Source organism: Arvicanthis niloticus, chromosome 19 (assembly GCF_011762505.2).
Source record: "Arvicanthis niloticus isolate mArvNil1 chromosome 19, mArvNil1.pat.X, whole genome shotgun sequence".
NCBI classification, from domain to species: domain Eukaryota; kingdom Metazoa; phylum Chordata; class Mammalia; order Rodentia; family Muridae; genus Arvicanthis; species Arvicanthis niloticus.
The window spans coordinates 7,730,957-7,758,588 of record NC_047676.1 but is presented as its reverse complement, the minus strand read 5'-3'; the positions used below and the strand labels follow the sequence as shown (position 1 = coordinate 7,758,588).

At 39.2% G+C, this 27,632-nt stretch overlaps 1 protein-coding gene across 1 annotated transcript in view; it reads left to right on the top strand.

Moving 5' to 3' along the window:
• The window catches only part of Sema5a (semaphorin 5A), a 200,445-nt gene that overhangs the window by 98,225 nt on the left and 74,588 nt on the right, over window positions 1-27,632 (top strand). The window contains exon 9 of the mRNA XM_034523424.2: window positions 20,964-21,171. Coding sequence (XP_034379315.2) covers window positions 20,964-21,171 — 208 coding nt within the window. The remainder of the gene's footprint in view (window positions 1-20,963; window positions 21,172-27,632) is intronic.

The following is a 27,632-nucleotide window of genomic DNA, read 5'->3' as shown; positions in this document are numbered from 1 at the left end:
ATTAGGTTAGACTTGAGTTACCTCTCCTCCAGCATAACTGGATGGCTTACACAATGAGTTGGAACCAGGATGGAAATCAAGTGACCACACAAGCCAAGCTGTAGGCAAGGATACTAGGAGTACATGGTTATGGACATCACTGAGAGAAGGCAAGACGCGTTTCTCCTGAGAGCTTCAGAGCACGTGGTTTCTTCAAGACTTCATTTCCATATCATGGCGTCCAGAACTGTGAGACCAAGTGTCTGTCACCCTAACTCCCCCAGAATGTGGTATACTTGACTTTGGTATATTTTACTTGTGTGTGATAGGAATGGGTGTATTCATGTTTGGATATGTGAGGGATATCTGTAGATGTGGGTGCTCTAACAGGGGCCAGAGACATAAGGTATCTTCCTTGACATCTGATCCCCCCACCCTTCATATGCAGTGTCTAGCACTTGAACCCAGAGTTTACTGATTGGGCTTAGCTGCCCAGCTTCCTCGGGGGATCCTTTCTATGTTTTACACACATGAGGGTTACACAGAGCCTGGGAATCTGAACAATGATCCTCATGCTTACATTGTAAGTGCTTAACTTACCTGCTGGTTCATCAAACCAGCACCAAAATGTACACTCTTACAGCAGCCCAGCACACTGAGGGGTCCATGAAGTCTGACACTTTGGATCTGTTCTATAGCCAAATTTAGAATGTACCCTTGCTTTCTTTGCTCCACAATATTTCTCAATGCCCTGCACTCAGTGAACAAAATTAGTTTATGTTAGGCCCACTTACGAACAAACTCTACTACAGAAAACAGTTTAATATACACCAAACCACCTAAAATACCATACAAACAGCTAGTTGTTTTGTTTGATTAAATACAGGGATATTATATCTTTTATTTTAGTGTTTGACATTCAAGCGTGTTTTCTGTATAATTTTGTTAGCTTAAGCCTTGTTTTCTAACAACAGACTAGTGTGATGTTATTAACTATGAATTAGTAATTTTCTCAGTGTGTTCTAAATGTGATATAGATGGTGTCTATCTTTACGGAGACGGCGCTGTTTCTATTTCCGTGTGGTCTGCTTTCTCGCGCTCTGATTTTCTTTGCTACTGTTTCACATGATCAGTGTTGATGGAGTATTGCCTCAGGTAGTAAAGACCAGTCTTTGAACGATAACCAAAGACTAAAAATACAAACTGTTACTCCTTACTTCTTTTCATGTGGCTCTTTTCCAATAGATAATTTTTATACAACCCCTTTATGCTTTCTGCAAGTTAATGGACATTAAGCAGGAGAGAAGGGGTAGGTAGTCTCCTGTTTATCAAACAGTTGTCCCTTGGTTTATCAACAGACCTGGTTATGCTTCTCTGTGAGATGATGTCATATCTCTGAAACATTTTAATGAGCACTATCCCACAGCTGCCTGTTGTGCCTAATCTAGATCTCTACTAATGTGACAGACCATTCTAACCTCTTTCCTTGTAGAAACCTTTGAAAGCAGTTCTATATATTATAAAGTCTGTAGGGAAAGACACAATTGACACATTCTAGTGGGTCCTTTTATCCTGAATAACACAGTTAAAGAGAAGGAGACTATTAGTTCACTGAATAATTCACAAAATAATATAATGAAAGAACTCTTCAAGTTAATAAGAACTTAGGTTTCCAATGGTAACAAGGACACCCCCCATTAAGTGCCCCATCAGTCCATGTGCCATGGTTAAGTCCACATCATTGCCATAAGCAGCACATGGTGACCGTTTCTTCAATGCAAAATATTGACATGTCTTAAAAATCAGCTCAAATACATTTTCTTGCTTTGATGTAACACTGATTAGATACGAGCATGCATGGCAGAATATGATAAGAACATCTTTAAAGCAAAGCAGACGTAGGATACCATCTTGAGGCAGTGGCTGCCCATTACTTCCTGGCACATAAGAGACCAAAAAGGAGGAGGGCAATAATGTTGGGGCAAGTTGGAGTCCCAAGGACACCTCCCTAGTGATGTACTTCTTCTACGCTCTGCTTTTCAACACCTCCCCATACGCCTGTGGTATCTTGAACTTACCGGTTTGGTCCATTGATGAGGTCATTGCCCTTGAGATCTGTGTGTAGAAATGTCCTCAAAAACTAGAGATGTGCTTCACCACCTCACGAAACATTTGTCCATCCAACCAAGTTGCCAGAGAGAATAACTCCCACACTTACTCACCTTTCTGCCTCTTTTACTGTCATCTACATCTTCAGCTGTCCTCCGTAGACCAATGATGCCCCAAAACAGAGACGGTCCATCTGTATCTGCTCTAAATTTTTCCAGCTTTTCCATAACTTCTTATCTGCCCAGATACGTTTCCAACACTATTATTCCAGTGGCTAATCTCTATTACTTCTTTTCCTGTCTCCCTTCTCAGCTTCTGGCACTTTGTCATTGATGTTTCTAGAATGTCAATCATTCCCAGACCCAAGCTCTGGGGAAAAAAATCCTTTATCACTCTGACTGGATACTTTTATTCCAGTCTAACATGGATTCAGCGGTGAAGAAGTGACCCTTGGGTATTCTAAATAGTGAGCTACATTTTAGAGGTGCATTTCATCTCTGTTTCCTCATCTGCTATTTAGTCTAGCTTCTTAAACTATAAATACCACTGTACATTTGAATGTGTTACAGAACATTTTAAAACGGTAAAAGTTTTCCCAACATCCAATCAAAAATCAATTCAAAATCAAATTTGTTGTGAACCTGAGGCATTTTGTCAGCACAGTCCTGTCTCGTTGTACAGCTTGACTCCAGCCTCAGTTCTGAACGTATGTTCAGAATGAAACCTTTGCACTGTGCACGTTTCTCGTCACGTGATGTTCACCCAAGAATTGCTGCCCAAGACACTGTGAGAATATGGGATGTGGTCTGCCTGCTAATAATACGGAAGGCTAATGGTTTACTTATAGAGAACAAATCCTTTTCATTGCTTTTTATCACTAGTCTTCTTCAGCACATATCAGTATATCTTTGGCTTGAATTGTGATCGAATATCTAAAAAATTGCTATTTGACTTGCTGACTAGAGTTTCATAAGAAACCATTAAAATCTAATTTCTGAAACAGCCCTAAACATACTTCTGCCATTTTGTATGCATATTTATAGGAAGCAATGTTCTAGAAATGGATAATTATAAAATCAAAATATCTGAGAAAATGAAAATGCAGCAAAAAATTCAGGGGTAATTTAATACTTTATGTAAAAATAAGCATAATTTATTTCATTTTGTGTAAATTTTGCTTTCGTAATTACTAACTGGTAAAAATCACATGTATAGTAAGGAATTGCATTTCAAAAATCGTCATGATTTATTGTCAGCAAATGTTTAATTTGAATACATATTTTAGGTACCTTATAGGCCAAGTAAAGTTTTATCAGGAGACTATGAATGAGGAAACAGTGTAAGAAGCTCTGGGGTTTTCTGTGATGAAATAGCATTGCTAAAGCAAAACTTAAAATGGAAAACTTCGCTTGGGGTCAGAACTGCTAGCTAGTAAGAAAAGAAACCTGTTCTGAAGGATCTAGAACTCAGAAGTGTGCGTGTGTGTGTGTGTGTGTGTGTGTGTGTGTGTGTGTGTGTGTATGCATGTGCTCGCTCATGGGCATGCCATTATTAACATGTGGATATCAATGACTGGGTGTTGTCTGTAGTTAGTAAAAGCCCATGAAAATAATTCCCAGCTACGCCCCATAAAAAAACAGTGTTCATGTTGCAGAACTGAGTAGAGGTTTTCGTGTGAATTTTTCTCATTTATTTAGGACAATAAAGAAAATCTGGCCATTGTCTGCATATGCAAGCATCCTCATGGAATTCTCACAGTATTAAGCATGATCTTCTAAGTTAATTACTAGGGCAGGGGCTTCACTTAGACCCTCGGTGATATGATCATTTAATTAATTTTAAGGCTCTGACCTTGTGCTTATCAGAACACTGGTTGAAAGTGGAAAGAAATAGTTTCAGCTTCAGAAGGCTGGACTTGCCCTTGGCAAATTGGGTCTTTTAAGGCCAGTCTTTACAGCTACCTGCTGTTCCTTGAAATAAAGTATAATTTTTCCCTCTGGTTCAGAATCATATTGCTTAAATATTGTCAGCATTTTACAGCATCTCTGGGTGCCTTACTGTCCCCTTTGTGAGTTAAGCGCTGCCTAGGTTGAGCTTTATTAAATTCCTGACATGAGGCCAAAGCTCTGGCAGCTTGTTTCAAGGACACTGTCATTTCTACAGCTGAGTCCCTCAGATTCTACAACCTCTCTCATACCTCAGTGTACAATATGCAGTTGTTCCCAAACATAGCACTGGTTCATCTTTGTCTTCTCTCAGCTCTGACTTCTTACCTGGTTTCAGGGACCTGGGATTTGACTTCTGCCCATGTGTCCTATAGATTTGTGCAAAATCCTTTATTTGAGTACTAAATGTTCTGTGAACTATGGCCCATGTCATGTCAGAAAACACAGAAACATTCCTGTGTCCTGTGGGCACTGGCCATCTTTCTGTCCCATCTCTACATGCATGCACCTTACTTTTTGATCCTGAAGATGTCCTTTGTGTCCAGATATGACTGATTTAGTACTTGCACAACTACCCAAATTCCAAATTGCAGTTAACAAAACAACAAATTTGGTTAAAACTTGTATGTAGGCTTATATTTTTTAAAACCTACTTTAATAAGAGTACTTAAATGCTTTAACCTCCCTTCTAGCCCACCACCCACCAGATGTCGTGGGAAAAAAAGGTTAATGGGGCAAAAGAGGATGTGGACCTGTGTAGAAATAAGTCTTTGGGGCAAATCCAATCTGTGTTGTTAGGACATCAGTCGTTCAGTTCACAGGGATCAGCAGTGGTAGCTCAATCCAATCACAAACACTATTCATTAATCAGTAACTGCAGTTTAGTCCAGAAGAAGCCTCAAGGCTGCGCCAATCAGCCCAAGTCAAAGTCAGCAAAGGCATCAAGAAGCTGCCAGAATACCACCAGAAGGTCTTTAGTGCTTTTTTTCTCTCCAAAGTTATGACAAATGATCACAACCAAAGAAAACAAGGTGGCCAACAATGACCAGTGTTAGCAAAGCCCAATGAAGATCAGTAAAGAGTGGCAAGGCAAACCAATACCACACAGCATCAGCCACTGTCTGTTGGGTTATATTTATATCCTTTCGAAACATAACATGTTCTTGCAAACGTCCACTCTAGCAAAATATTACATGCCCTATTTCCAGGCAACTTCCAGAAAAAAACAAAAAAACAAACAAACAAAAAAAACACATATCTGTTCTCAGCACAACATCTTCCCATGTGTCTGCTTCAGCAAAAACATCCTCTCATAAGACAGTTTCCAGAAAAACATCACATGACACCACTGAGTCTCCAAAGAAACCAGAAATCTGCACTTCACTTGTAACTTCACCTCTCCGTGCTGCTGCTTTAGAGTTCTGCATACTGGAGACGCTGACACACCTACAGCCACAGCAAGATTTGGAGAGCTAAGTTGGAAATCACCACTGAAATCAACGGCTTGAGGAGCCCTTGATTTAGTGGCTGAATACTCCAGCTTTTCCTCTTAGTAACGGAGTCACACGCTGGAGCTGTTCTACACATGTGAATCATTTAAGCTCATGTGTCATGCCTGTCCTCTGGGGAGCAGAAGGGTTTTCCTGACTCTCAGATCCTTGTTTCTCCCATCTCTGACTCCTGATTCCATGACTAGAGAGTACACAAGGCTCCGTAAAGACTGTGGTAATTGAGCCTTTGGTTTATATTCATCAATCCTGAACACATTCAATAAAGGTGTTTCTTTGACTGCCACACAGAGCCTGAGCTCTTAACAATTTGGGGTTGACTAAGGTTTAGGTAGCTATCTGTTGTCTTTCTTATTTTTCGCTCCCACCTTTTCCATGTGCTAGTCCTGTTTCTCTTAGGAAGAAGGCAATGAAATTCCAGTCCATATCCAACATGGAGCCTCTTCTTGACTCAAAACTCTTTATCCCCAAACTCCATCCACCTCTGAGGGACTCTATGCCAATGTTATAGAACTCTAGTAGTATCCTGGGAAAACAATTGGCAAAGAATATACATACTTTAGTATGTACTTGTCCTTCAGTAGACACATAAACCTGGATGGCATAGCCCATTACACATGGGGCCCATTGCCACAAGGTAATGGCACAGGGTTGTACTGAGATGTAGGCAATAGTAACACTAGGAAATATTTGTTTATCCAACTCAAAACTACTGCAGAAATACTAGATAATAAAAATTGTTCAGCTCCATTATTGACCCAAACACCACTGTGTGATATATTTACTGCAGTTCACACCTCCCACATACAGAGCCAGGAAGTGAAAAATAATTCTTCAAGGTGAAACCTTTCTTGGGTGCAGGAAATCAGGAGGTATGAACCTGAAGGTTCAAGCAACAGAAAAGCTTTGAAAGTTGAAGTTATTGTAGCAATGGTGTGACCCAGATACCAGTAAATAAACTAACAAACGGGTTAATTCTTATATAAGGGCAAATACTCGGCCATTCTGCACTAGAAGTGACCTGGGCAGTGTCAGGTAGTAAACCATTATTGAGTGGCTGGCTTAAGGAGCTGATTGGTCTATGGGTTCTTTGCCTTTCCTGGAGAGATGATCAGAGTTCATATATAAACTGTGTGTTTATATTCATATGTGTGTGCATGTTTGTGTGAGGGTTATCTATATGTGTGTTTGTGCACATGTGTTCATGCATGTGCATGTACATGCCATAGTTTAGTCTTCCATATCTGTCACCAGGTAGTATCTACTTTATGTTTGAGATGTCAGTTATCTTTGATGGTTAGACTAGGCTTGCTGGCCAGGTAGACCCAAGATCCATGTGTCTCTACCTCACTAGTACTGGGATTCTAAGCACACATCTTTCTTCCTGGCTTTTTAAAGTGTGTGGGGATCCAACTCAGCCATGCATGCATGTATGACAAGCATGTTTATGGGGTGAGCTTTCTCAGAGCCCAAAGATTCTATATATATATTGTATTAGACATCTGGGTGAGTGGTAGATAACTTTCTTAATTTCTTGGTAAAACCTAGGTTTCATCTGCTACACTTTAAGGAAAAGAAGTGTATTTAAAGTGCACCACTTGATATTCTGCCATGTATATACACTGTACACTGTGAAATTACACCCTCGGGCTAATAAATATGCCCATCACCTTGTTGTTGTAATGGCCTTGTCTCCTTGAGTTAAATGTTGAGGACACATGACTCTTCTTGAGAAATGGCCAGTAGCCAGTATCTTATTGTTAACTCTCGTTGTAAGTCTTCACCTAACTAACTGAAAAACTGAGCCCTTAACTTGAAGGAATTTGCAAGCTGAGTAGCTGAGAGATTTGCGACACATCTCTAAAGATTAAGCAAATTCATGCTAAAAGTAATGTCTTTAACATTAGTTAATGCACCTCATCACGAGGAGGACATTCGTATGAAATGGAGTCTTTGTAAAAAGAAATGGACAACATGGTCTAGAGGAATATTTTACCCCACTTTTTAAGCATACATTGGGTACATTGAGTTAGCTTTATCCCTTATGGGCTAGGAAACAATGGGAAATATTGTATCCACTAACCATGGTGTGACAGAATATCTGAAAGAAGTAAAAGAAGAGAGGAAGGATTCATGTCTTCTTAAGAAACAAGGAGCTAGAGTGTAACGAATCCAGGAAACCTTCTGGAAGCCAAGAAGCTGAGAGAGAATTCATTCTGGAACTGAAGCTTGGCTGTAACCTTTCAGTCCCACCTCTAAAGCCTTATGTTTCCCAGCTAGGTCCCACATCCAAAAGATACCATAACTTCCCAAAACCATGCCACCATTTGGGGACCAACTGTTCAAACACTTGAGCTTCTGGAAGACATCCAGTTTGAGAAGTTTCACTGTCTGCTGCACAGAGTTTTTCACTGGAACGAAGAGAGATGCCTGTCCATTTCATCCCACCCATAAGTAAATGTTCACACCTTGCCTACAGGCCTTTCCTGTTTCTGTAGGAGGTTTAGCACATAAGATAATATTTCTGGAACAGAGGGAGTACTCTTGGCCATGTCACCGTCCTCATCATCATCAGTGTCGTGATTATGACTAATGTACAGAAGGTGCTTTGTAAAAAGCAAGAAATGAGCCAATTGCTTTCTATGATGTATCGTTTGGGGCACAGGATGTTCAAAAAATCACTTTTTAAAAAGACTATCCTCTACTGCAGTTCTCCCTTCTGTTGCCATCCATGGTGGTATGGACTGAAATGGATGGCCCTTAATCAGTGATTACATGTGTATCTTAGACTCTACTGGCCAAAGGAATGGATACAACGATTCTTGAAGAGAGATCACAGACTCAGGGTTCCAAACAACTTGGTCCATCATGCATTATTTTATAATAGGCATAAGGAAGCAACTCAAAAGGATGACAAAATAATCTTCCTTTTCCATTGAGGAAAGAGTTATCCTTCTTCTAAATTCATGTTTCATAGGTGCAAACGTGCTTAGCACAGATTTTCTTAACTGTCTTAATCGACAACTAATCGGAGCTGACACCTCAAAATAAATCTCAAAACTGGGGGTGTGGGGATAATTTAGACTGCGGTATTGCCTGGTCCATGTCAGACAAGGGCTGCCAACTGGGTGGTTGTTTTGTAATTCAGATACAATAAATCCAAGGAAAGTAATTTCCTTTTAGAAACCTGAATTGCTTCCTTAACAGAATGGCTGGAGCCAGATTTAAACTGTGAGGTTAGCTGAGAGCTTCAGAAAGCATCCCCGTGGGGCTCTATTAATTGCACTCTTGTTTTTAATGTAATATGCTTTTTATTCACAGGAAACTCCAGTGGTAAATTTCCTGTAAGCACCAGCTTAGGTTTAGCCTACTGAAAAGGCCGTTGAAGTTTTGTTTTGCAAGGCAGTCAAATTTGCTATAAAAGAAATAGCATTGCCCTGTGCTTGTGTGTATTGAGTACTAATAGAGTTAGGAAGTTGGCTCTGCTAGTTACTCAACTACAGGCCAAGCAGCAGTGAAGAAGGAATGATGGCTCATTCTCAGTGATCATCATATTTTTAATCGGCCCAACATTATGAACTGGGTACCAGGATGAGAGACAGAGTTTACACTGCTTGTAAATGTTAGAGCTAGTTGCCTGGTTGGTGAATGTTCCACCTACTGAGCTGTGTGCACTTTGTCAATACCTACTGTGTGCCAGGTACTGTTCTGCGAGCCAAGAAGGTTATAATGAACAAGATAGCCTGTGTGCTGTGACAACTGGATATGTAGACTCTTGTCGACTCTAACTCTTTAAAATTGAAGACTGCTACATGAACTACATGGCCAAAATTTCTCAGCTGGTGATCATATTCTTTTTAGTGAAAAATAACTTAAATATGATAAGAGTGTTCATTAAAGTCTGTTTTTTAGACATGTACCGGCCAGCAAAACCTATTTTTTTTGCCCTAAATTCCCCTTTGCTATAAAGATGTAATGCTGACTCCAAGTACCAAGAACAATTTAATCCATTTGTTCAAATTTCAAGTGAAGAAAAAGAACTTCGGTAATGTATTAGTTGTCTGACACATTGGGATAGCAGCTAGCTAAATTGATGAACTTTATATAATGATCTGTTGCTATAGCAACAGGCTGCCCAGTGTGTGGGAGAAGGTATTTCATCATTACCGCACTGGTAATGCTTGGCTGGTAGCAGATGCAAATACAAAGGCTTTCTATATCTTTGCTGTAACTGGGTCGATGAGACAAACACAAAAAAAATGCCTCTGGATTACAGTGGCACAGAAGCAAAAGGAGCCTAGTGTGCAGTGAGAAATAAAATCACTTAGCTTCCTGCTGAGTGGTCCTGGAATTCACAGTGAATCTCTGACCATCACAGAGGGTCATTGTCCAAGGTGCGGCATGCTTTTCAGAGGTTTTCCTTCTGTTCTGTATTCGGTGATTGGAATCTTGAATAGAAAATGTCCCCTTGGAAATATGACAGACTCTAGACAGAGCACAAATGACAAATTAGCACCTTGTGATAATTCCTCCATTCTTATCTGTTGCACTGAAGAAATTTACCTACTGTTGCTGGCCAGAGTATTGTCCTTTCCTTACAAAGTGAAGGAGTGTATCTATGTCTTAAACGGGTTAATGCCATCTCCTAAAATGTTTACCACATTTCAGACAAAACATGTTTATCCTATGCTTTGGAAGTATATATTACATTTTCTGAGTCATCTCTTATTGGTCAGGGATCATAGGTGTGGCAAATGAAGCCATTTTCACACAAAGTCAAGAGGCTTTCCTGTATGGCTTGCACTTCCATCTCATCATATATACACTGCAGTGAGCTGAAAACTATTTGATCATAGGCAAGCATCAAGACAAGTATGGTTTCCACACAGTGCCAGCAAATGTTGTGTATTGGCTGTGTTTCTTTTCCTTCCCTTTCCTCTCTCCATCCCTCATGTCTTGGCTCTCTTTCTGCAAAATAAATTTTGATGTTATTTGTGAAATGATTACAAAACTAAAATTCTAGAAACTCTGTCCTAAGAAGTTCACACTCGGGCTGGGGAATTAGCTCAGCCAGGTAAACAGTGCTTATGCACAAGACAGTGTTCAAATCCCCAGAAATGTAAAACGCTGGTGTTACAGACACCTCTTAACACCAGTCTGGTGATCAGAAACAGGAGGGGAGCTAGAGCTTGCTGGCTGCCAGCCTACCTCTAGATTCAGGAAGAAGCCCAGTTCCTGACTCAAGAAAGTAAGACACAGTGCTAGAGCAGATTACCTAAGATCCTCCTTAGCCTGTGTGTGTGCCCATATAGTTGCAGGTCCACACACATACACACACACACACACACACACACACACATGCATAAACATCTACCAGTCTCCTTTCTCTCCTTCTCTTTGTCTCTCTGTCTCTCTCTGTGTCTCTCTCTCTGGCTCTCTCTGGCTCTCTCTGTCTCACCCCTCCCCACCCCCCACCCCCACACACAAATGGAATGTTATAAAAGAGAGATTTTCCTCAGGTTTTTCACAGTTCACTTGTGAAGGCTCACCTGGTACTGATTTCTCCCTCAAAGCCCAGAATAGACATTAACACAAAGGTTTGAACAACCGCATCTTCTATGTTAATTTTTATATTTTAATCCAAACATGTTATGTGTCATAATTATATTTACGTGTAGCTAGACATTTAAATATGTGATAATATGAAAATAACTTCGAAATAATAAGCTGCTCCTAAGTGTGAACTCTGCGATTATACAAGGTTAAAACAATTTAATCTACCGTTTTATTGATTATTGCCCTGGGGTTACCTTCTGCATGGTGGGTGTCCACCATTGTGTTGTATTCCTATTTCCTGATATATTAAAATTTGAATTATAGTATTTTAGAAAAAAAGTATAGTTTGAAATTGCTCTGGAAAAATTACCTGGAAAACCAACTCTATATTTTGTGTTTCTTGAATTTTGCCATGGATACAATTATGAATCTGCTGAGAGCACCAGAATAAAAACTGGAGACTCAGGAGCTTCACAACATCTGTTGGGGCTGGAGGTTGAAGGTGAAACGGCTCCAGGCTTTGTTCCTCCCTCTGTCTCTATCCTCATCTGTAACTGCCCTCATCTCATAATTGGGAATTATGTACATGTGCCTGTATGTGCGCTGGCTTCTTGTTTCTGGAAAGACACTAGTCACATCAGCTGAGGACCTACACTGACCACATTTTATATATCTGTTATTTTTTAGAACACTGTATATCCCAACACGGTTGCATCCTGGGGTACCAAGAACGGAGACTTCAATGTCAGAATCCTGAATGGGTACAGCTGGATTCATAGCAGTCCCTATCTTATTAGATGTCATGTTTGCTCGCCAGGGAGAGATAGTTGCAATTGATTGTATTGAAATTGACTAGTGCTCTTTAAGTGAAAAAATAGAATCCTGTTGAAACTATTCAATCAGTTTCAGCCACTACGACATTGAAAATTAAAAAGGACCCACTATTTCCCCCTAAATGCAAAAATACAACTAAATCCCAGTCACTAATAATTAAATTTTGCACATAACACCTTATGTATCAGAGGAATTGGTTACATAAAGGCCATATTTTATTGTAAACTTTTAGCATTTATTTAAATCGTCAAGCCTTTTTTGAAATAAAAGAAACAGAAGCACTTCATTTTTGTTTTTGGTGGTGGTGGTGATTGTAGTTGATTAGTTCCTTTTTGGAGGTGGTTTTGTTGTTCTCTTTGCTTCATTTTCTCATGGCGGTGATGAGAGCTAAGAGTCTCATGGGTTGGTCAGATGTGTCCTGGAGTTGGCATCACCTACTTGCTGTGGTGAATTCTAGAAAGCAAACACAGGTCTATCAATCAGAGCTTCATCTCTGTGTTAGAGAGATACTACTTACCAAAGCTTCTGCCTGCTCAGCTGGCATTGACTGACTCATGAGCCACACTGCTGCTGAACAACTGGAGAGATTCTCTCTCATTCTCCCAGTACTTTCAGAACAACAATGTTTAAAATAAATCCAGGCCAAACACGCGGGCCGATGTAAAAGATTCCAAATACTGGTTTGCTATCTTGTCCTTTGAACTTATAGAGCCTGACTGAGCCTTGATCTCTTGAACTGCAAAAGTGTTGGTATAGGCCCTGTCATGTCCCTTGAGATGACTAAAAATGAAACTCAGCATTTATATTCTCCAAGAAAAAAAATGACCTCATTCCCTCTATTAGAGGGAAGTTTTACCAGCATTTTGCATAATTTTGTCCCTGTCCATTATGATATAAATCTATACCCCCCCCCTTTAGCGTAATGTAGGAATAGCACATTGTGTCCTAGTTTGGGCTACTATTGCTGTGAAGAAACACCATGACCAAAGGCAACTGGGGATGGAAGGGTTGGGCTTAGTTAAGTCATAGTCTATCATCAAAGGACGTCAGGACAGGAACTCAAACAGGGAAAGATCCTGGAGGCAAAAGCTGATGCTGAAGCCATGGAGGGGTACTGCTTACTGTCTTGTTCATCATGGCTTACTTAATCTGATTTCTTATAGAATCCATGACTCCCAGTCCAAGGATGGAACCACCCACAATGGACTGAGGCCACCCCCCTATCAATCACTAATCAAGAAAATGCCCTAAAGCTGGATCTCGGGAAGGCATTTTCTCAGTTGAGACTTCCTTTTTTCAGATGACTCTAGTTTGTACCTAAAACTGTTTGACATAAAACTGTCCAGGATATGTTTGCTTTCTTCTTGATTTCTATCTGTATTGTCCTGATGTGTCAGCCTTTACAGTTCATTAGGATCTAAACAATTCTATTCTATACTATTTTACACTATTCTATCCTATTAAAACTATTCTATCCTATTATTCTATACTATTCTATAGTATTCTATACTGTTCTATCCTAAACTATTCTATACTATTGTATTCGGGCTGTGGCCATCTGTCTTGTCATTGTCTTCCCAAAGCTGTGGTAGAGATTTGCATTCCAAGGAAGTGTGGTGGGAGCTTCACTTCTAGGAGAATGGAAAACTCTGGGTGGTGAAGAGCAGATAGAACAGTCTCTTAGGTCATGGTTACTTGGTGCTGATCTGTCAGGTTCTGAAAGGACCTCACAATGATTGCATTCACTCTCATGGAGCACCGAATACCTGCCTGGGATCACTTCGCTCACAGTGTTGTAGTCCAGGTTCTGGGCTCATGGCTGCATTCCCTGGTTATGTAGCCCATTCACTGTTCCTTAAACTTGATGACGCTCCATTACTTTACCTGGAGAACAAGGCAATTGTCATGTTGTAACAAAAGACTTACAAGAAATAACTTAGGAGAGGAATTATTCCAAAGAGACAGTTCTTCATGGCAAACGATATGTGAAAGAGGCAGTCACAGACTGGAAAGTAGAGCAGTGAATGGCTCGCTTTCTTCCTCCTGCTCCCCTTTTATTCAGTCTGAGATCACAACTCATGGAATAGTACTACCCACGTTCAAAGTCGGGTGTCTTTGTTTCCAGGTGAATATCTCTAAAAACATCCTCACAGACATACCTGGAGATATGTCTTCTTGGTGATTCTGAATCCAGTCAGTCAAGTTAGCTATGAAGAGCAGTTATCACAATCACAGATGATCAAGCATTTGTACAGAAAGAACCTATTATTGAAATGAAACAATACAGCAAGGTTTAATATGTAATGCAGAAAAATGAAGCTCTCGTGTTGGGGAGTTTGGAGTTGTTCTTCATTTACAGGTGGGCGTGCTTGGCACTTGGCTTTCTGTTGACAGAATCAAGATATCATCATATATGTCCCTAAGTTGTCTGTTACCTTAAGCCACAGCATCACAAGTGGCTAGAATTAATTACTACACACACACACACACACACATAATATATATATATTTATATATTTCACAGATTGTATAAAATAATTAAAATATCCTAGTAATTTTATGAGTATATACAAAATATAGCATAAATAATATATTGTATTAAAACAAAAATCAATATTTGAACCATTTTAAACCTATAGCTGGTTGCAAATATTTTTAATTACTTGTATGGATTGTAGTCTGTCTCCACTGGATGATGATGCTCTAGATAACCTAGGCATTCTCACCTCCTCACACGAAGGCTAGGTGCAGTTCACAGCTTGATAGGCAAACGCTGCTCCTAGAATATACTTTCACTTAAACCCAGTTTATCTTCTACCGAGAGAATCTCCATCTTGTTTCCGGTTAATGTTTGCACAGCTTGCTCAGTAACTTATTTGTCCCAAGTCGTGAACCTATTTCCCCTCTGTAGAGGTTAGAGAAAACAAGGCTTGGAAGTTCAGGGCCCATTTCTCACATCTAGAAATCTTTGCAGGGATTTTTAAATATTTCTCTCCCAGTAGTCAAGTTGAAATTGAACTTACTCTATATCTTTTGACACTGCAAACTTTACATTTTACACCATTTTATTTTTCTCTTTGTTTTCCCCTTTGTTCATTTTCTAATGGCAGTGATTGTTGAGAAGAAAATTATGCTTTGTTGTTACATCAGTTCCCTTTAGCAAGACATTTTCCATGTATGGTCTGGCCTTCCATGTCTTCAAGGTAGATTACTAGCAAAAGCAAATGGTGAAGATTGTTCCTATGCTGTATTGATCTCTGTCAACAAGTTCACTGCTGTCATTAACAGGCGTATCAAGGAGGCCATCCAGTTTCTGGAGGAGTGGTCGAGAGACACCACATAGTATAGTCTTTACTTCTTCAGGTTGTCACCCTCTTCCCTTAGTCTTAGAAATGTTCATCTCATATATAATCATGTAAATGTGTCTTTATCTACCTACCTTGTTTTTTCAACACAAAAATGGGAAATGCCACCATGTCTATCTGAGTGGGCCTGCAGCACTGTTGAATGTTCCCTCTATTGATATAATTTGACCTTTCATGTCTTCTAACTTTATCTTGTATACCTTATCATATGTGACAACAACTACTTCCATTTTTTTCTCCAACTTTATTAATGAACTCCCTTTCAGCATTTTCTGTTGAGTCTGTATGTATCTTTGCCAGTGCAATATGTTTCATATATATATATATATAAAATTTAAATGTATATTTAAATATATATTTAAATGTATATTTAAATATATATATTTAAATGTATATTTAAATATATATATTTAAATGTATATTATATATATATATTTAAATGTATATTTTATATTTAAATATATATATTTAAATGTATATTTACATTTAATATAATATACATTAATTTAATTAATAAATTAATTAATAAATTAATTAATTTAATATACATTTAAATATATATTTAAATATACATTTAAATATATATATTTAAATCTTGGTTGATAATTTATATTTCAGGATAAAGAAAACTTTTAACATTTTCCAGATTTAATGATTAATTTGATTTAATCATCACCAATGCTAAGAATGCTATTTTCCAAAATATATAGTATATATGACAGAAATATGTTCACACCTATCCATTTGAGAAATGGTTGGAAATTCTGTTGAAATTCAGAGCCAAATTTTAAAGTTTTTAGAAAACACATCAGCAAACTGGAACAGCAGTTCTTAAACTCAAATATCACATTACAATACATTATAATTCAGTGGTACAGTGATCTGATAATTTTGTGTTGAAGAATAATTGTAGGAAGCTATTATAGGAACTACTCTATTTCTATAAATAGACCGCCAAGTTTCTATAAGGCAGAAAGCTTTGTATGTCCAGTGACAACACTATAACTCATAACATACAGTAGTCTCAAATCCTAGCAAAGGTGCTTCCTGCAGCATCTGTTGGTTTTATATGGCATGAAGGCATGGCTAGTTTAAAGTACTCATGATGTGTGGTGATAATCAAAGCTGCCATCAAATTCTGCAGTGTGACATGGCAAGTACTTTCAGGGATTCTTGTGATTCACTACATGCTTGATGATTCTTTACAAATGGAAGTAGAGATCAATAGACCATTTACTAAGGAATAATTGGAGTAGAACTGAGAGCTGGGGAAAGGATCCTCTCCCAAAGCCTACATGTGTGATTTTGATGTGTGCACATGTGTGTGCACAAACGTCTTACTCTTCCTTTGTTGGTGTCTTGTCAGTGCCTACATTCAGCTATACTGTGACATATAGAGCCCAGCATGAACCATAGGCAACAAAACAGCTAGACTGTGTGTTTTAACTAAATAGTTCAGGCCATTAAGACATTCTGGGTTATTACTGAAACATTGTTGACTGCTTCTTTACATTTCTTTGGTTACTTCTCTGAATGATTCAAATGCATATTGTTTTTCTTCTCCATCCATATAAGCAGAATTCCAATTTGCTGATTTGCTCATAATTAATTTCTTTTTTATTGTTTCTACAAAATGTATTTTCCTGTGCCCCAAGATTAAAACTTTATTCCTCCTCTGTTTTGTTTGTTTGTTTGTTTGTTTGTTTCTTTTGCAGTATCAGATTGACCATGAAATGCTCGTTTGTGCTTTTCTTGAAATACCTTTCCTCTCCATCAATTTCAAATGAGAGCATTTTTGGAGATAATAATTGTGGTTGGTAGTTCTCTGCTTATTTTCAGGACCTGGACTTTGTTTTTCCATACTGTGCTTGTTCTTAGGGTTTCTTCTGAGAGAGAGGTCTGATGTTATCCTGATGGGTTCGTTTTTATACATTTGTGGGATTTTCTTGTAGAATTGAATGGCCTTCCTTTATTCTATAGTCTTTCAATTTTTAACTGTAATGTATCATGTAGACCCAAATGCTTCTATTTTGTATTCAAAGTTTTATTTATATATTAAAATATTATAGTTTCACTTATTTTCATAAGCTTGAAATATTTCTGCTTTAATTTCAGCAGCTATGTATTCTACTTCTTCACAGAAGATTTTTACATTTGTTTTCTTGGTCATATCTCAGTGATCAACCACAATTTGTGGTTGTGTTTGTCTGTTGAATTGCTGGTTGGTTTCGGTATGTGGTTAAATCCAGCTACTATACCATGAATGAACAGAAGAGGGAAAGCAGCATCAATAATGTACACTATGTTAGATCTTAAGAGCCAGAAATATCTCAGATGAAAAAATGTTTTCCAAACACAACCAGACAGTTGAGATAGTACTCCCAAGACCTGTGTCACCCTAAGTCAAGTAAAATTGTAATGTGAAAGCTGTGCAGGGAAGAGATGGGTGCAAAAATGCCACCACTACCTGAGGGGCTATTGGCATTTGTTACCTGTATTGAGAGGGAGAATGGATCTTCTTTTATAATGTGACCCCCTTTTATGTCAACCATACTCCATAACCAATACCAAGAGTAATTGGGCAACACAAAATGTAATCAACGTGTTTAGAGTTAGAAGAAGAAAACTTCTGTTTCTGTAGGTAAGCACATGAGGGTAAAGAGATGGGGGATTGGGGAAGAAGAGCTGAATACAATAAAACACTATGAAATTCTCAATGAATTGATAAAGGTATCATTTTAAGAGAAAATAAGATTAGTCATTGAAAAATATTAGTAATTGAGTGAAATAAGGGACAAGATTAGTGGAGAAAACCCACACTCAAGTTAAAGGTAGGGAAGTAAAAGGACTGGAGAGGAATGTCATGAAGTAGGTAAGAAAAGAGCACAGGGTAAGAATGGATACATGATACAGAGAAATGTGAGAGCACAGTTGTATAAATGTAAGAAGGATAAGAACAAAGAGTGCTGGTTTTTCAAAGATAAAATAAGGTCAATATAATACTTTATAGGAAATTGAATAGGGGGGATTCATAACAAGAGGCAAAAATACAATTAAAATTAAGGTGTGTATAAAAGGGAACTGGCGTGGCTTCTTACCTTGTGCCCTGATCTTAGAGATCACTCTAAGAGAGGGAGACATGACAGAGGGAGTGTGAGCACAGAGAAAGACTGAGGCTCAGGTACTGGAGGAAAAGGCAGCAAGGATGCCGACTAAAGCTTTAATTGTGTGGCTCGGGATGACTCTATAATGATCCTAACATGGATGGAATGAGAATTTATAAAGGCCTTATCGTGTTACCAGATGTTCATAGATAAGGAGAGACAGCAGAGCCCTGGGTCATAGAATCTTCATTTACCATCTTTCACTCAAATGCTAAGAACCAATTGGCTGGAGCACTGGGTACAGGGCGTAAAAAATAAACCTTATGTTGAATGTTTTACACCACTGCTGTCTTATTGGAATCAAATTATTAAAGCTCTATTAAAATTTGGTACTTTCTGCAATTTTGTAAGAATTTTAAGTACCAATTAAGTTGACTCCAGGGCTGTTATTAATTTTGGCAGGTTTCTCAGAGTGTTAACTATTGAATATGTTCTTGTTGAGACCCATGTTTTTTTGCACACCATGGTAGGCACCAAATTCACAAGTAGTTATGGTTACTCTCCTGTTGGAGTCTCATCTGTCCTGCCCCTCACTGCCTCAGTAATTGGCTAGAAGTCCAGCTTTATCACCATGTATTTCTTTTTTAACTATTTGAGCCACGTCACTTACCAAGGGTAGCCACACTGACCTTTGACTTGAACTGACATTCATTATCTGTTACTGTGATAGCCTACCAAAGAGTGGCATGTTCTGTTGCTCCTTGGGAAGCCGACAGCTCCCTCTGCCAGTGTTTTTTAGACCTCTCAGAGTCTTGTGGCTGAGATATCAGAACTGAAGTCACCTCTTGTCCCTGGGGCTCTCATTGTACCCTGTGTAGGCCTCCAAGCTGTGGTTATCAATACTTTCTATTATCCTGTGCACGGTGAACTGAAATCACCAAAGCTGAATGCCACAAGCCTATGCTCTCGGGTCACCGAATCAGAAGGAAGCTTTGTTATAGATAACGGCTTTATCAAAATGGTCTTTCATGTTCATGGTTTATGAGCCATGAATTTTCTGAATGGCCATTGTTGCCTGTTTTCTAGTGTCCATAGACATACTCCTTTCAGTCTTCCATGTTTGCTGGATATTTTTCAACACTAATATTTAACCAGCTATCTTGAAGTAAACTTAAGCAGTTGTTACACTGGGTATATGATATGAAGCCAGTTTTTGAGAAAATGAAGATATTGCAGGTTTACATTTTAAGTAAAGCCAAACAATATATTGTGCCCATATGTTTTCTCTTTAAATGTAGATAGTCATAATATCTACGACTTCCATAAGGGTACAAAGTATAAAGTATTATCTCTTCAGTCTTTTCCACGTATTTGGTTGAAGCTCCTTCAAGCCAAAACTTCAGAGTTTTATTTCTGCTTCAAGATAACTTCTAAAGCTCTTTCTGTGTTTATAAAATAAGAATCACTTTGATTTAAAGCTTAATATCATGGTGGGTTTATTCACTTGGTGCATTCAGGATGGCTTCAGATAGCACTGATAGTTATTGATGGTACTTCAAGATATCTGGATTTTTCAGGCAAGCAATAGTGCCCTTCAAGCTCCTGCGCATCTCCCTCACAGAAGTGTTACCTACCCCCCTTAAACCCTGATGGGTGAGGTAAAGCAGTAGGGACTCAGGACTCCATTGAAAGTTGAACGACACTTTTACAGGAGTCGCATGTCAGATATTTATATTATGATTCATAGTAGCAAAATTACAGTTATGAAATAGCAACAAAAATTATTTTATGTTGGGGGGGGGGGTCACCAGTCACCATGACATGAAGAACTGTATTAAACTGCCAAAGCATTAGGAAGGTTGAGAATCACTGACCTAAAAGGAACTTGTTCTGCATCCCTCACAGCCTATCTGTGGAGGCTGCGTGATGCAGAGGCCCTCACCACAGGCAATACTAAATGCATGAACCTGGGTCCAGGAAGACTTGAATCCATTCAGACATGAGTCAAGTTCAAAATCAATCTCTCTCTCTCTCTCTCTCTCTCTCTCTCTCTCTCTCTCTCTCTCTCTCTGTCTCTCTCTCTTTCTCTGTCACACACACACACACACACACACACACACACACACACACACACACACACAAATGGCCTTGCATTTATGTTCCCAGTCACTCTACTTCTTCCGTGAGTGGGTAGCAATCAACACGCTGACATCAGTGACCCAAGATTGTCCCTTTTGGATTTTTCTTTCCTGGTATTCTGCAGCTGTTTTAATCTTCAGTAAAGTTTAGCATGCCTCTTGTTGCCAGGCTTGCAACTGAAGAGAAAGTGCTAGATCAGCAGTTCTCACCACTGGCTGCACTAGAGTATCACTGCAGAGCTTTAAAGGACATTGAATTCTCCATCGAGTGTGGCCCACCCAAGAGGCCTCTGCATTACTGGAAGATGCACAAATGACTTCATGGGCTGAAGAATTATGGCTGTGTGCTCTGTACATATTCTGCTTAACTGAAGACAGCTGTGCTACCTGTGTGCTCTATTTTCTTCCTGTCTTGTCTTCACAGATTATGGCACCATTAAGAAAGTACGAGCTCCCCTGAGTCAGAGCTCAGGCAGCTGCTTGCTGGAAGAGATTGAGCTTTTCCCAGAGAGGAGGAGTGAGCCCATCAGGAGCCTGCAGATCCTCCACAGCCAGAGTGTCCTATTTGTGGGGCTGCAGGAGCATGTGGTCAAGATCCCCCTGAAGAGGTGCCACTTCCATCAAACACACAGGTAAGGAATCCCAAGGGCGAGAGCACCTGTGCCAGCCTTTCAAGTCTCCAGCAGCCAAGAGGCTGGAGAACCATATGTCTATGCGTTTCTATTCCAAGATACTGGGTCTTCATTATGGGTTTTTGGAGGAACCATGTAGCTAACAATTATGAGCAATAATAGGTGCAAAAATGAATTATTCATTATATGATAACTCTCAGTGGTAATGCTGTGATCTAGTGCCCCAGGATAAGTTAACATTTTATTTGAATACAAACACATACATACAGAGAGAGAGAGAGAGAGAGAGAGAGAGAGAGAGAGAGAGAGAGAGAGAGAATGTAAGATAAAGTAGGTCCAGGCTCTTCTTAGAGCCCCCCCGAGAAGAAACATCAATGCTAGTCCAAAGCGCCATCTTTCTGGCTCATCTGTAGCATATGTCCTGTCCCCAACACCCTTGGCTATTGTTTATTCCTAAGGTCCTATTGTCATGTAATCAGTTAGTTAGGGGAAGGAAATCCTGGAGGTCCAGGGAAAGCCGAGTGCCATAAATGCTTTACCGTTCCCAGATCTTTCCTCTTACATTTTTGGTTGTGAGCCTAGCCTATACTGGCTGAGCCATCTCTCCAGATCTATCCTCTTATATTCCAGGGAATGTCCAGTATTGTCCACAATGTTCTTTCAAGTTTAGTTTGGAAGCACTTAGGCCCAGGTGCTTAGTTGACTAGCTCTGTAATGTTTATAATGTTGGAAACTGGAAATGTATTCTGGCCTCTGACACAGTCCTGCTCTAGAGGAGCTTGGTAGCCTTGTTTATAACTATTCCCCTAAGCAAGACATACCTGAAGGTTTATGTAGAAGTGACATTTTTACTATACTACTTGCAAGACCCTGCCATGCACAGGCCATTCTGTTTCTATGCAGGGAGCTGGAGGCAGGAAATTCATACTACACACCTGTCACTGACAATTTTGACCATGGCTCTAATGTACATCAGCCTCACTGTCTCAGCTCACACATGGGACTTGCTACAGCATCAAATGGGATGATGTATACAATGTAAAATCTAAAGGTCTCTGCATGTTCTTAATATAGATGGAAGGATTTTTTTTTCTTTTCTTTCTTTTACTTTTTTCTTTTTCTTTTTAAATGTATAACCATTACAATGTTTCCTGAAGGGTGGTCCTATAAAATGAAATCTGTATAATATTTCCTTGGTATCAGAAAGAGTTAAAGAATAGTATCAGTATAGTCTTATTAGTTGTGTTGTGAATGTTGTTAGTACATATTGACGGTTATTAGTAATCTTCATTTACATGTCTTTGATTTCTAACTTTAACCAATGGCCATTTGAAACTTATTCTGTGTATGTTTCTGCAAGTCCAGTCTGAGGCAGATGTGTCTCCCTTCTGAGTGTTGATCATTCAGTGAATAACTGAGATGGTTGGGGTGTAGCCAAGAGGTGTATCCTAGCCAAGCATGGCTGGAAGAAAACCAGTTTCCCAAGTCTTACTCTGTTAGATCCAAGTTCTCCTGGGGACTTGCTGGGGTCAAAACAGGGTCACAGGCAGGAAAACATGTGTGGTATTGCTTGCATTCATTGACTAGAAGTGCAGTTGCAAAGCATGAGACAATTCAACAGTAGGATTACCAACTGAGGTATGAAGCCTGCTGTCTGTCACTCCATCGTCCAACAACCCCATCTGGAATCCACAGGGGCTGGAGCCACCAGGTGCAGATGCCATAAGTGAACAGTTCTTGCTTCCTCTGAGGAGAATAAGGCCACACGTACATCCTCAGCATCCATGGTGGAGGAGAAGGTCGTGTGGCTGAATCTCCCCTCTGTTCATTCTTCACCTGCTCAGAACTAAACGACAAGCGAGCATAGCTCCACTGTGCGCCCATACACAGGGCTTCTGTGTGCCACAGTTGATACTCTTGTGTTTGGCTCTTAGTATTCCCTCTGAGAAGGAAATTCTAAAGACTGTGAACCAAGCATCCCTCTGTGTGTCTTCCGATGTGCTTCTCCAAGTGTCCTCTCCGTGTGGAAGGACGAGAAAGCCTCCCAGTTAAAACTCACAAGAAGGCTCTATTTCATAAATACTGCATGCTTGGATTTTTTTAAGTGATTTATAGAAAAAAATATAGTAGTTTGGTTTTTGGAGGAACAATTTTAATTTGCCAGGAATATGCTTAATGAAGCACTTCCATTAGGAATGGGCTAATAACAGGGTTGTGGGATAATTTCTTTGCCAAATGCCATTCTTTAGTAAACTATCAATAGTTTGGTTGTAGCTTTAGGAAATCAATTTCATAAATGGAACTTTGCAATATTGAAAAAGAGAAAGTGAGCTCATGCCAATAATGCATCTCATGTGTAAATGTGACACTTTTAAAGGAGAAAACTGCCTCATGAGAGTCTTTGTTTTTCATTATGTCAGTTATTTTTCAAAAACAATTTATGCAATTTTACAGTAGTTTTTACATTTCTGCCATGTTTTCCGTGATTATTGAGACAAGTCTGGAAGTCTCATTGTTCACATGAAGGTTGGAATTCCACATGTCAGGTTAGTGTCCCACTCAAGGTCACGTACCTCCTTCAGTCACTCACTCAGGCCAGGGCCAGCCTGTCTACCCCCACATCTATTGATGGTTCACTCTGTGCAGAGTAGTCACCACAGTTAGGGGCTGATCTCATGAGCTACTGAGTTCACTTTCTGCTACATTTTTTTCAGAATAGACTGTCTAGTGCAGAGGTTCTCAACCTGTGTGTTTTGACACCCTCCAAGAGACCACTGAAAAACAAAGATATTTCTGTTACGAATCATAACAGTAGAATAATTGCAGTTATGAAGTAGTGAGGAAATAATTTTAAGATGTGGATCACCACAACATGGGGAATACTATAAAAGGGTTGCAACACTTAGAGAGAACCACTGCTCTAGGACCAAGAACATGGGACTTATTAGCTGTGTTGTCTTCCTATCAGCTTTCTCATCTTTACCCTGGCGCTATGGCAGACGAAACCAGCATGGGACAGGATCCTTTAGCATCCCAAACTGAGTATCTGTTCCAGTTTTTCTCAGGGTGATCCGACATCCTTGGGGGAGGCTGCTGCTGGTCCACTGTTCATTGTAGCTCAGAAAAGAGGATGCTAGCATGAACACTTGTCTAGAAGGTATTTTAGAAGAAAAATGCCTTAAAGTTATAATTCAATCAAATTTATCAAAAAAATCACTAATACATCTATTTCAATGTGAATATGTTTGGATGCTACCATTTAATAAATCTTATAGAAAATCATGCAAATGATCAAGCCAAACCTAGGTCCTTGAAGTTGCAGTCATCTCTGTAAATATTTCCATGTGATGACTAAGCATACATATTTATATATTTCATAACATGAGCTGATATTTACAAAGTTTTGAGGTACCTGGGATCTGTACGTCAATGTTTCACATACCTCATGAGTGTCACCTCCTGTGTCCTTTGCTCTTGGTGTACACCGCCAGTGTTAATCTATAACCTTTAAACAATGAAAAGTTCTAGATGGCAGAGCACAAGATGGAGCTGACACAAAAGCTACTAATGAATCCCTTTCTGGCTTATCCACCGATGTGAACTGTAACCTGGCACTTAGACTGTTGATAGACTTGGACACTGAACTTGGAGAGTTTCCATTGCACTGAGTCAGGAGACAGAGGTGACCATATGACTTGGGCTTTCATAGCCATATCTAGAAGTCAGACTTCTCCCTTCCCACCTCTTGAAGTCTTGCAAGTCCTAAGATAGTTACAGCTCTTCAATTCTCAGCAAGTGAAAGTGTGGAAGATTAGTGGGAGGGCCTTTGACACATGTTTTTAAAAGACATTTTAAGAGTATATGTACACTGACTAGATTCTCAGGTCAGAAAGTGTTCCTTGGAAAAGAAAGGAAAATACTCCCAAGTATAAAATTTTTGTACCAAAGAATGAGCTTTGCCCTGATGTGTCCATCATGACAAGCCAAGGTGATGGTCTGAGCAAAGTTTGACAATAAATAGACATGTCAAATATATGAGCTGCGTTTGGATTCAGAGAGTTTATGACTTAGATAACCAATCAAGACAAGAAAAAATAAATTATCTCTTAGTCACAGTACTCCACAGAAAAGACACCAAAGAGTAGAGTCTGGAACCAATGCCACATGTCAGCCAAGGCACCTGCTCATGTAGAGGCCTTCCCTTAGATGCTGAGCCATTAGAGAACTTGCAATGGTCTCTTAAAGTGGTAGGGTCCAACTTCATGAGGTCAGCCGTAGAATTTTCAAGGGAAGGAGGTGGTAAGGGAATGACTTTATAGCAACACCTGGAAAGCCACTGTCCCAGGATCTAAATGTTTTGCAGCGTTCTGCTGAAGCTTATGTAGTACATCTGTTGCTACTGAGCCATATCTTATGGCTTGGCTACATGGACTTAGGGACAGTTGTCATGGTGCTGGAGTGAAAAACATCCCTGTGTTTGTTCTGTTTAGGTAAAACTCAGCAGGGTAGATGTGGTCTATAGACTTTCATCTGCTAATTCCCGAGTTAAAGCAGTATGTCTTTTGATGGGATGTACTTGTATCATATATGCTAATACAGAAACAAATTATTATATTTAGTGAATAAATGATTAAATTGCAAAGATTTATTGCAAAACCTAATATTTTCTGAATTTCATAGAATTTCAATACTTTGGAAACTCTTGTGTATTCTTTCTTTTTTATTTTTATTTTTGACAGTCATTGCCTATATAATATCAGATTAGCTCACCAGGTCATAGAGCTTGCATTCTGTTTATGAGAGATCCACCTCAATCTAAGAGAGCATGTGTGAGCAGCAATGATTATAGCCTTAGAACTGAAACTAAGAACCACACAAGTTCAAGTTTTATCTTGTTGCATCATCTAAGGTTTGGTTTGGCCTGTCTTCAGGGTTTGGTGGGTTTTTTTTGTTTGTTTGTTTTTTTTGTTTTTTTTTTTTTCCTCCAGCACCATGTACATCTCAAAAGAGGCTCAGTATATATTTGATGAATTGCCAAGTGGGCCCTGGTCTGAATTCCCTGCTGTCTTCTTATAACCTAGTGGAGGGTGGCTAACATTCTGTGGAGAATTAGAAAGGCAAGGTGAGATAAATAACAAAAAGAGTGGAAGTCTGTGATTCTTTGGTATGTCTGTTTTATGATGTACTTGAGATTGGAGGAAAAACCAGCCCAGGAACAGATATAGCCATAGGGGAATCAGGAAATAAACACCTCTAGAATTGTATTTTACAAAACTGGAAGGAATGATGGAACCATTCAGAAGACATCTTGGACTTCACTGGGAAAAGCTGGTGTCTGGCCACTCGTAATTTAATCAATGTAATGGTGTCATTAAGGTAAAGGAATTAATACCTCATTAAGGAAATTAGTATGGAAATTAAGTGCTGTAGGACATCCTTTGCTTTAAAGGGCAAAGTTTGCAAAGGTAGACGTAATAGGTTGACACCATTATTAATTAAGTGTCCTAAAGACACCATCTGCCCAATTGCAAAGTATACCACATGCTGAGAAAATAACATCGCCCTCCATGGTCCCAGTGAGACATCTTCAGTAAACTAGTTGGATGCATCCAGGAGGAGCTTTTGATGAACACTCACTTTACAAAGGAAATATTCCCCTTCCACAATTAATTTATTGATTTCCAAATCTCAACATCCTGAAACTTTAACCACACTGTCATTCATTCGTTTAGTGTGGCAAGTGTATGGATTTCCTTCATCAGTTCATTCGCAATGTATTTATAGTACATAATACATTCCAAACACGAAGCTAGTTCCTGAGTGTATGATGACAAATGATGTATCCCTGACCCTGCCTGTGTGGGGCTCAGAGACTAATGAGAAATTCTGCCATAAATAAAATTATCTGAATATCTGATGTAGAATTGAGTCAAAGGTTCCTGAGGTTGTATTACATTTTATCCCAAAAATGAATTTATCATTATACCTGATTCTATACCATGCTAGGAATCAATCCCCTTACCTAATGTCCCATTATTTCTTAAGCCTTATCTGAATTATTACTGGTTTTTCTCATTCTCAGCTTTCAGAACTAAGCACCAGGTCATGACAACACATTCAATAAATTTTTCACTCAGTGGGTGACTCTGGGGCCATTAAATTGTGACTGTGGCAACTTCTGTAGGCATCCAATGATTACAACTGTTTAAATATAGAGGGGAAGAGAAATCACAAGTACCCACATGCTATTTACAACAGTACAGAGCTCTCTGTGAGAAGAATCCCAGGAATAGTCAGGCTGGAACACAATGTCCTGAAGCATTATTATAATACCCCTTGAACCTTACCAAGGTGAAAGGGAAACTCTCAAACTGTGATGGAAAGCAGAACATAAACTTCTGTGACCTCCACTAGAGCTAATAATTGTATATGACATTATTGCTCATTGTGTAATTATTAGG